Below are 8821 nucleotides of genomic sequence, written 5' to 3'. Positions count from 1 at the left end.
AAAATATCATGTCACTTTCTACTGTAGAAACCCATTGCAACAGAAAATATTTAATTGAATTATTTGCTGGCAAAAAGAAAAGGAATCATTCCGTAACACTGTTAATCTGTCATTACCAACCCGTGACAGGATGTTCTCGGGTTAACCTTTAGTCCTTTACACATGATTAGTTTTAAAATAAACAGAGTGGTTATTGAATTTGCATAGTAAAGGGGCGGGGAGCATATAATTTTGTAATACAAGATAACTTAATTAATGGTAGGCTGTGTTTGATCAAAAAAAAGATAACTTAATTAATGGTAGGCTGTGTTTCGTTGTGCGTATTTATTTATTTATTTAAATGATGCGAAGTGATTACACATGGGACCTATACGTGTTGCCAGATTAAGGAGCACAAATTCAATAATGGGTCACTCTCTCATGCTTCCTCTCCCCTAATCTCTCCCCTCTTTGAACCCTAACCTACGGACCGTCCCTAACTTTCTCTGCTTATTCCAAAGTATTAATATACGTTGATTAACTAATTTATAAACTATTTCTATACTATTTTTTTAATAAACAGTCTTGAAAATGGAACGTTTTTTTTTATTGGAACATATAAAAATCATTTCAGCGCTTAAGTGTTCTGATTTAAATAAATTTTAACCAGGAAACATTTTTTTTTATAAAAAAAAAAGGTTAAACCAGAGTCTATTAAAGACACGTACCTAACATCCGAGTAGAATGTGTAGTCCACGACAGACCCTCTTTCAGGTTTTTTAGAATATGTATCTTTAAAGAACGGATGTTGTATTTAATATGATTGATTTCACGTTGATTTAAATAGGATGGATAGGATATGTTGAAAATTTAGAAGATTCGAGTCAGCCGGTAGGATTTATCAGAAAAAAAGATGATTATTTTTAATCACTTATGCACATATAATTGTAAAGATTCATAGTTGAGTTGAAATACTGAAATATTAAATAATTTATTGAAAAATGATTTACGATATCACACCATTGAAACCAAAATTGAAAGAAATATGATATGATTGAAAATATAGCAAACAAATCTTTAGAATTTTCGAAATTAATGTTTCAACTTTCAACCGTTGCATGGATGGTGAGATTGGCGGGTTAAAGGAACGGGCGTAAGAACCCACTGACATTGATGGATCGGGGTATTACACTATCGATCATACGCCATGTCGTGAGAGCAGACCCCTTTCAAACGCAAGTGGTTCTCACAGGTCGGCCAGACAGAATTACTCGTTTTTCTTGTTTTCTCTTCCCTTTTTAAACCTGCTCCCTATTGAGTTCGGTTCATCTAGTCAAGCATGTTGCGTGAGAGTCGTTTAGGCGAGGAAACGGTCAAGGCCTCACTGCAGATGACGACGTCATGTTTAACGTTTCTCTTGTATTATATTAGAGGATTATCTTCTACTATATTATTCCTTCTTCAACTAATTGTAATAATTGAGTTATAATTTTTGTTAATGTGTCATTTTTATCTATATCGAAGAAAAAGTGAGTATCATATATTAAAGCTGGAAGAAAAAACAAAACACTGACTTTAAAACGGTCCATCCATATAAAGCACCCTACCTACCTGCATCTTTAATCACATGTATTATCGTTTGCAACGGATTGCCGTTAGTTTAATTGTTTCTGTAAAATGATTTTCTAGAATGGTAAGGAAATAAAGTATAGTGCTATCTTTTGATTGTAGTCAATGTAAAAGCACAGTGTTATTTTTGTTAAATTATTTAGTACTTGTAAATCACCCTACATTTTATCATATAAAACATAGAATTATGCGATTCAAACATAATACCAAGACCATTATATATGTTTTTTCTTCGAAAGACTCATAAATTTCTACATAAAGACAGACAAAACACATAACTTTAGCCGACCATGTACGTCAAATGGACTTAAAATCATAGGATAATTAAAATATAGATTATCTTCAGTGTTAAATTAATCCGATGGCTCCACCGGAGAGAACTTCCACACTAACAAGTCAATTAGTAATAACATATTTCATTATCTCTAACCGTTGTCATCCATCAGCCTTTTGATTAAATATATCAATCATATGTATTTGATCGGGTCAAATTATAAAAAAATACGAGAAGAATAATTTTCTTAACTATCTGTAAATCATAGTGTAAATACGGACTCTTCCCGACCGACAGTGCTTCAATGTTGTCGGCTTATTGTAGTATTTAAATAGTCGCCATAAACTTGAACTCGAGTTACAATTAAAATACAATTATACTCCAAACTATACTATACAACTATGATTACTTATCCACGTTATCATATTTAAAGATTTAGATGCAAGTTTCATCGATAGCGTATCGCTTTATCCATGATTAATTAACACTATACTGTATTTACCATTTTAATGATCAAAGACGTTGTTTAAGGTGTCATTTAATCCAAATCCGAGTGAAACAAACCATTAATGATTAAGTTTAAATTTGAAACTCGAAATCCTTGTTATGCAAAAAAAAAACTCGAAATCCTGGCCTTAGCATCAAACCTTTTAACCCTGAATTATATAATTGTATATTTTGTGCCGTAAAAGATTGTATATTTTGTTAAATTTGAAAATAGCCACTATATTTTGAACTTATACATATTTTAGATGCTTTCATAAATATAAACCCACATGTTGTGGAATTAACCAGAACACACGTTTTTATAATTCTAAACAAATGATTTGTTGTTATTAGTTTATATGTATGAGTTTATGTTTACCCATAGTCGTCGAATTTTCTAAGTTTTGTTTGGCTATGTAAAAGCAAAATAAGAAAGAAACGTGGTCAAACCATGCATTTCACACACTATGTATCTGGGTAAACATTCATGCATCATTTGAAACTTCACACTCTAGTGGGGATCTTCATCATAACCTCTCCATATGAATTTCTTCAGACCCACACAATATTATTTAATTCAATGTCTCTTCGATATCTTTGTCAAAAAAAAAAGTCTCTTCGATAAATAATAACGTAGCAGTTCGTTTAAAATAACATCTTAAGTCTTTTTCTGAAAAATCGTAAATCACGTGGAATGAATCTCCCGGTCCCGAAAATGCAAAACGAACCTTGCCAATTATCTAAATCTCTAAACAATCTTGATAGACATTTTGCTGATTAAAGAGGTTGTTACGTGACCGTAAGTGTTCGGGCTCAAAAGCCCAACAAAAGATGGGCCTACTGAATATATATATCTAGTACATCTAATATAATTTGGTCTCTGATAGAACATTAACTTCTTAGTTAAATCTTTTTTTTTAACCAAACTTGTTAGTTAAATCTTTCTCCAAATCTCGACCAATGTCACGTTTTCACTATGTAACGCAAAAATAGAACAATATTAAAAATGTTTTATATATATTTTGTTAAGCAAATTTCAAAACGAACTGACCAAAATCCGGAATCAAACTACCCAAAATTACTTAAAATTTTGAACTAAACTAACCAAATTTTGAATCAAATTAACTAAATTAACTGAAATTACCCGAATTTAACCAATTTTACTCAAAATTTTAACCAAAACATAATCAAAACCAAAAAACTTCGGCTAAATTAAAAAAAAAACTGAACTACTCGAATACTAAAGCGAACCGATTTTTTTTACGATTGGCAAAATTTTAGTCAAACCGAACTATCCGAACCGAAACACTACCATCCCAACCCCGCATGCCTAGTTCTTAATGTCTATATACCCGAACAACTAAAACAAAACAAATAAAAGACCAAATGCTCATGCTCCTAAATCGAGCATTGGGGGAATTTCATCGAACACCTTGTATGCATCTTTTATCCATTTGAGATTATCAGTACACAAAAAGTTATTGTAGAAACATGCAGAGAAGAAAGCGGATCACGCAAATCTCACTCTCCATAATCAGCAAAACGCGTTTCTTCTCATCTTCTTCCATCAAACCCCTAACCAATCTGGATGACGATGATGAAGCCGATCCTCTCTACGCCGACGTGCCCAAGCCTCGGAAGGATAAATCGGAGAGGAAGCCTTATCCCACTCCGATGAAGGAGCTGATTCGTCGCGCCAAGGAGGAGAAAGAGCTCAGGAGATCGCAGCCCTGTCGAGTACTCGAAGATCCGCCGGATAACGGTTTGCTCGTGCCGGAGCTCGTCCACGTGGCTCGCAGAGTTCACCGTTGCCGCGCCTCGTTACTCTCCGGCCTCTCTAGAATCGTTCATCATCATGTTCATGTTCATCGTTGCAGGTATATATGAATCATCTCCGAGAGATGCAATCCGCTTTGATATTGTTGGTGTTGTTGTTCTTGAGCTGAAACAACTGAGTTAGCTGATAGGTAGTGAGAGAGTAGAGAGTAGAGAGAGGAGTCTCTATTTCATTCAGAGTGTTTCCTGTTAGAGGTTTTGATGAGAGAGATGAGTGTTGTGACTTGTGAGGGAGGCGTGCTGGATATTGTTGAGGTTTGTGTGAAGATGTGATGAGTCTCTCTGATTCATGATCGACATGAGATCTCTTTAGTTTACTAATTATATATGAGATTGTAATCAATCTCTAGTTCTTTTGATATGGTGTTGTTGTTCTTGAGCTGAACCAACTGAGTTAGCTGATAGGTGGTACTTAGATAGTAGCGTCCATGAGAATAGGCAGAGAAGTCTCTGTTTCGCTCAAGTGTTTTTTTTTTTTTTTGTTATAGGTCTCGATGACTTGTGAATATTGGTGAGGTTTGTGTGAAGACATTTGTTGAATTTTCATGTTTTATGTTATTAATAATGTGTTTTTTCAAATTAAATCAAAAACTTTAGTGTGTGATCAAGTTTTTATTGTTAAATTGAGTTTATAGTTTGAAATGTATTATAGGGAGAAATGCACACAAATGATGACTAGTTGGTTTTATTTAGTTTTGGAGCTTAAACGCCGATGAGTTATCTGTGTTCTTTGTTCTCAGATTCTGCTCTGAGGTTCACATTGGCAAGGAAGGTCATGGAATCAGGACTTGCACAGGCTCCGGAAGCGGTTTAAGAAGCGCGACTCATGTATGGAAAAGAGGAAGAGCCAGCGATGTAGTCTTGTTCCCAAAATGTTTTCACCTCTACGACCGTGCTGTCAAACCGAGAGTCATCCACGACGAGAGATTCACCGTCCCTAAGATCTCTGCTGTTCTTGAGCTATGCATACAGGCAGGCGTAGACCTCGAGAAGTTCCCAGCAAAGCGTAGATCCAAACCTGTTTACAGCATCGAAGGACGGATTGTAGATTTCGAGGGAGTCAACAACGGGAACTCAGAAACCGCAGTTACTACACCTTTACAAGAAGATAATCTTTGCATGAGCGCAGAGAAGAAGAGCTTGAAGGAACTAAGCATCGAGACGATGGACTCATGGTTTGAAATGGTCACAGGGGTCAAGAAACTGATGGAGAGATACAAAGTGTGGACATGTGGTTACTGTCCAGAGATTCAAGTGGGTCCAAAGGGACACAAAGTGAAGATGTGTAAAGCGACAAAACATCAGATGCGAGACGGAATGCACGCGTGGCAAGAAGCGACTATTGACGACGTGGTCGGTCCAAACTATGTTTGGCATGTTCGGGATCCAGATTCTTCTGCTCTTGACAATAGCTTGCAGAGGTTTTATGGAAAAGCTCCGGCGGTCGTGGAGTTGTGTGTGCAAGGTGGTGCACAGGTGCCTGACCAGTACAAGAGTATGATGAGACTCGATGTGGTTTACCCTCAACGTGATGAAGTCGATCTAGTCGCTTGACCTTTCAATGTGATTCAGCATCAAGAAACAATTGATATGAATAAACGAAAGCTCCATATACATATTAGGAAACATAGTTAGATGTTTGATTCTTCTGCTCCGTGCAGCTGTGATCTCACTTCGCAGTTTCGCAGCTTCTCAATAGCTTTGAGGTTAATGCAATTTCAACATTCCCGTTGAGGTTTTGTACCATTAAGGCAAAAATGTTATATAACTTCATAAAAAGTTATAGGAGATGTTTTCTTCCTTTCATATAAACAAAACAAGATTGTGGAATCCATTTTAGTCCAATAGTTTGTTCAAAGATTTACTAATACTTTTATATCATGCAATCTTGGTTTTGAATTCCGTAAACGATTTATTAATAATTATCCTATTATATCACTTTCCTTATTTGTGGTTCATAACAAAATTATTTTAATTTGAGTGGATGGAGATTTTTTTTTTTTTTTGGTCATCTGGATTTTTCATTAAACTGAAACATGAAGGAATACATAGCTGGGGGATGAAAGGACAATCTCAGAAACTAAACAGGAAGAATACATACATTCTCCAGAAACAGAACCCTGAACAAGAGAAACAAACCAAACTTACACTGACTTCTAATAAGACACAAAGCAAAATAGATCTTAATCCAAGAAGAAAACAGCATTACGAACATAAAACTCAGATGAAACACTAAGCAACCCAAGAACCATACAAGCAGACCACACAAACTTACAACCGGATGGAAATTTTTCATTTTATATTTATTTTAATGAAGAGAAAAAATTAATTAAGAAGCCATGTTCATTGAGGTTAGTGTTTGCTTCCGAATTCTCGAAGATAAATAATTTTTAAAATTTAATATAATATAATATTTGATATCCCTTTTTTACACGCTAATATATATTTAAATATTTTTAAACTGAATTTGAATTTTGTTATTATATATTTTCTTATTTAACAAATTAACATATTTTGTTTATTTTGATTATTTTTTGTTTGTTTGATTGTATTCTTATACTTTTGAGAATTTATCAATTTTAAAACATGTATTTGTGGATGTTCATTTAGGCTCTAGAGTTTTTCATGTTTGTTACTTGTTGTCTCCTCTGGCATTGGTGTAGCCGTTCGCATTGCAATAGACGTGTCCTGAACCTGAGCAAGCAGAGACTTAGAGGTTTTGATGGTCATCCCACGGATGAACCAAGAAAGCGGCGGTAGATTGAAAGGAGGATATGGCTGATAGTATTGGTCTATTGTCAGTTTTGACGCAAGCTTTCCTTGGCCACCACTGCATTTTTTATACTCTTCTTGAGTCATTGGTATCCTCTTTTTGCACAAACGTTCTTTATCTACAAATATAGGCTCCACTTTGTAGTTACCCTCGAATGCTTTCATAAATCTTACTTTCTCTTTCTTATATTGTGTCTGTCCACAATAAGCAAAAGATAAATTACCTGAGTTAGGTTCAGGTCCGTCTCAATGTTAGTTTAGACTCTGAGCTGAAAAAATATTAGAGCCTTTTTCTTTAAAAAAAAAATAGAAAAACTGGCATTTTTATGTAAAAAAAAAAAAAAATTTGATAAATTTTGGACCCTAATCTAAGCTTAAAAATTAGAAAAATTGTAATGGACCCTGTGCAAATGCACTCCCAGCACATGGCCAGAGCCGGGCCTGGTTAGGTTCCACCAATACAAAAACAGAAGTGTTTGTTTCTTGTGAGAGAAGCTCTTTTTACCATAAGATCTTTTCTGTTTTCATCGACGATTAGATTCATCGAGATAGGTATATACACCCCAAATACATTACAAGCCACAGATTTCTCCATCCTCATCATTTGCCTCGGACCATTCTCAAACAAAATCTTTCTTGATTTGTTTTCCTTCATAAAATAAAATCTTAGTCTCAAGTATTATTGCTGGATTTAATATATACCACATTGAAATCTTTTAATGATTAGAAAAGAAACCATAAGGTTGCGCCGTTTGCGCAAATCGCGAAATGTACCACTTCCTGGATCAATCAAAAAGTTGTAGAGAAAATAAGGAGGCAGCCCTACGGTCAATTCTATGTTCATATGGTAAAAACCATTTTCATGTGTCACCTTCAAACATTAAAAACATAAGAAATTTTGTAAGGATCTTTGTTCTTGATTCTACCAAGGCTAAAAAAGATATGGGCATTGTATTTTGTTTGGGGTGATATTTCTCTTATACCTTGATCTTAGGAGATGCATTATGCCATGGATGCTTCTTCTCTGCTTCATGCCAAAGATCTGCTTGCTTCTGCGCCTCCTTTAAATCATAGTAGACCTTATCAGGATAATTAAAATCGTCTTCCTCTGAGTCGACATTTTCAGATCTCTTGGACTCGGCCTACGCAACAAACAGAATAAAATGTGTTTATATATATTTGACATCTTCGGGTCCTATGATTGATGGATATGAAGCTGACCTTAAGAGGCTGTTGACTGTTCTGGTTGATCCAGCTACCAAATCCAGGGAATACACCCATTTTCTATTCGGAAGTTTAGCCTCACGAAAACTAATTATAGTAGACGTTTAGTATTAAAATAACTGCATGTTGAGAGAAAGATGTACGTTACGTTTTATGCATGGCGAAACAACGAAGTGGGTGGCAAGCTCAATTCTCGTGAACTATTTGACGTACAAATTTTGATGTATGGCGAGATTGGTAAGAGCAACGTAACGACCAGGCAAGTGGTAGTAGAAATGTAGAATTGTCGATTAAATAATTTTCAAAGTGATAATATACATGTATATTCTTATAAAGCATACAGAATTGTGGTACTAGAAATGTAGAATTGCCGATTAATTTTTTTTTTTTTTGAAACACTAAATAATTTTCAAAGTTTTGTAATAAATAATAAGTAAACAAAAACTAAATTAAATTACCAAACAAAAGCCCAATTTAGCTGTCAATAGGGCAATTATAAAATTTTTGAATTGCAGACTCTCAAGTTCTTTAGTAGGCCCAGCCCAATAATTAACTATCTTAAACTAGCCGTAATGCGCACGTGTAAACTACACACGTAGGTGAGCTCATTTTTAATCGACG

General features: G+C 34.9%; 2 protein-coding genes across 3 annotated transcripts; one reads left to right on the top strand and one right to left on the bottom strand.

The window, feature by feature from the left end:
• LOC103837397 (APO protein 3, mitochondrial) lies at positions 1 to 6034 on the top strand. Its single transcript, XM_009113756.3, has 2 exons — positions 1 to 4245; positions 4945 to 6034. Exons 1-2 carry the CDS (start codon positions 3860 to 3862, stop codon positions 5756 to 5758), a joined length of 1200 nt encoding a protein of 399 aa, XP_009112004.1. The 5' UTR covers positions 1 to 3859; the 3' UTR covers positions 5759 to 6034.
• Positions 6035 to 6101: 67 nt separating this feature from the next.
• On the bottom strand, positions 6102 to 8582 carry LOC103837396. 2 transcript variants are annotated; one of them, XM_009113755.3, is made up of 5 exons: positions 8198 to 8582; positions 7960 to 8118; positions 7713 to 7847; positions 7482 to 7625; positions 6102 to 7171 (listed from the first exon to the last, which is right to left on the bottom strand). In XM_009113755.3, exons 1-5 carry the CDS (start codon positions 8255 to 8257, stop codon positions 6818 to 6820), a joined length of 852 nt encoding a protein of 283 aa, XP_009112003.1. In that variant the 5' UTR covers positions 8258 to 8582; the 3' UTR covers positions 6102 to 6817. The 2 variants fall into 2 exon arrangements, with proteins under 2 accessions (XP_009112003.1, XP_033135285.1); XM_033279394.1 differs by lacking the exon at positions 7713 to 7847 and having other exon boundaries at positions 6734 to 7171.
• Between the last annotated feature and the right edge of the window lie 239 nt (positions 8583 to 8821).

The sequence above is a fragment of the Brassica rapa genome, chromosome A09 (genome assembly GCF_000309985.2).
Source record: "Brassica rapa cultivar Chiifu-401-42 chromosome A09, CAAS_Brap_v3.01, whole genome shotgun sequence".
Taxonomy (NCBI): domain Eukaryota; kingdom Viridiplantae; phylum Streptophyta; class Magnoliopsida; order Brassicales; family Brassicaceae; genus Brassica; species Brassica rapa.
The sequence above is the reverse complement of the archived record's forward strand: the minus strand, read 5'-3'. Positions and strand labels throughout refer to the sequence as shown.

Excerpts from the sequence above, each read along its gene's own strand:
- LOC103837397 (XM_009113756.3), top strand. The coding sequence starts at position 3,860 with ATGCAGAGAAGAAAGCGGATCACGCAAATCTCACTCTCCATAATCAGC. Across the intron at positions 4,246-4,944 it reads GTTCATGTTCATCGTTGCAG|ATTCTGCTCTGAGGTTCACA; the intron begins GTATATATGAAT and ends CTTTGTTCTCAG.
- LOC103837396 (XM_009113755.3), bottom strand. The coding sequence starts at position 8,257 with ATGGGTGTATTCCCTGGATTTGGTAGCTGGATCAACCAGAACAGTCAA. Across the intron at positions 8,119-8,197 it reads ACAGTCAACAGCCTCTTAAG|GCCGAGTCCAAGAGATCTGA; the intron begins GTCAGCTTCATA and ends TTTGTTGCGTAG. Across the intron at positions 7,848-7,959 it reads ATGCATCTCCTAAGATCAAG|GTGACACATGAAAATGGTTT; the intron begins GTATAAGAGAAA and ends TAATGTTTGAAG.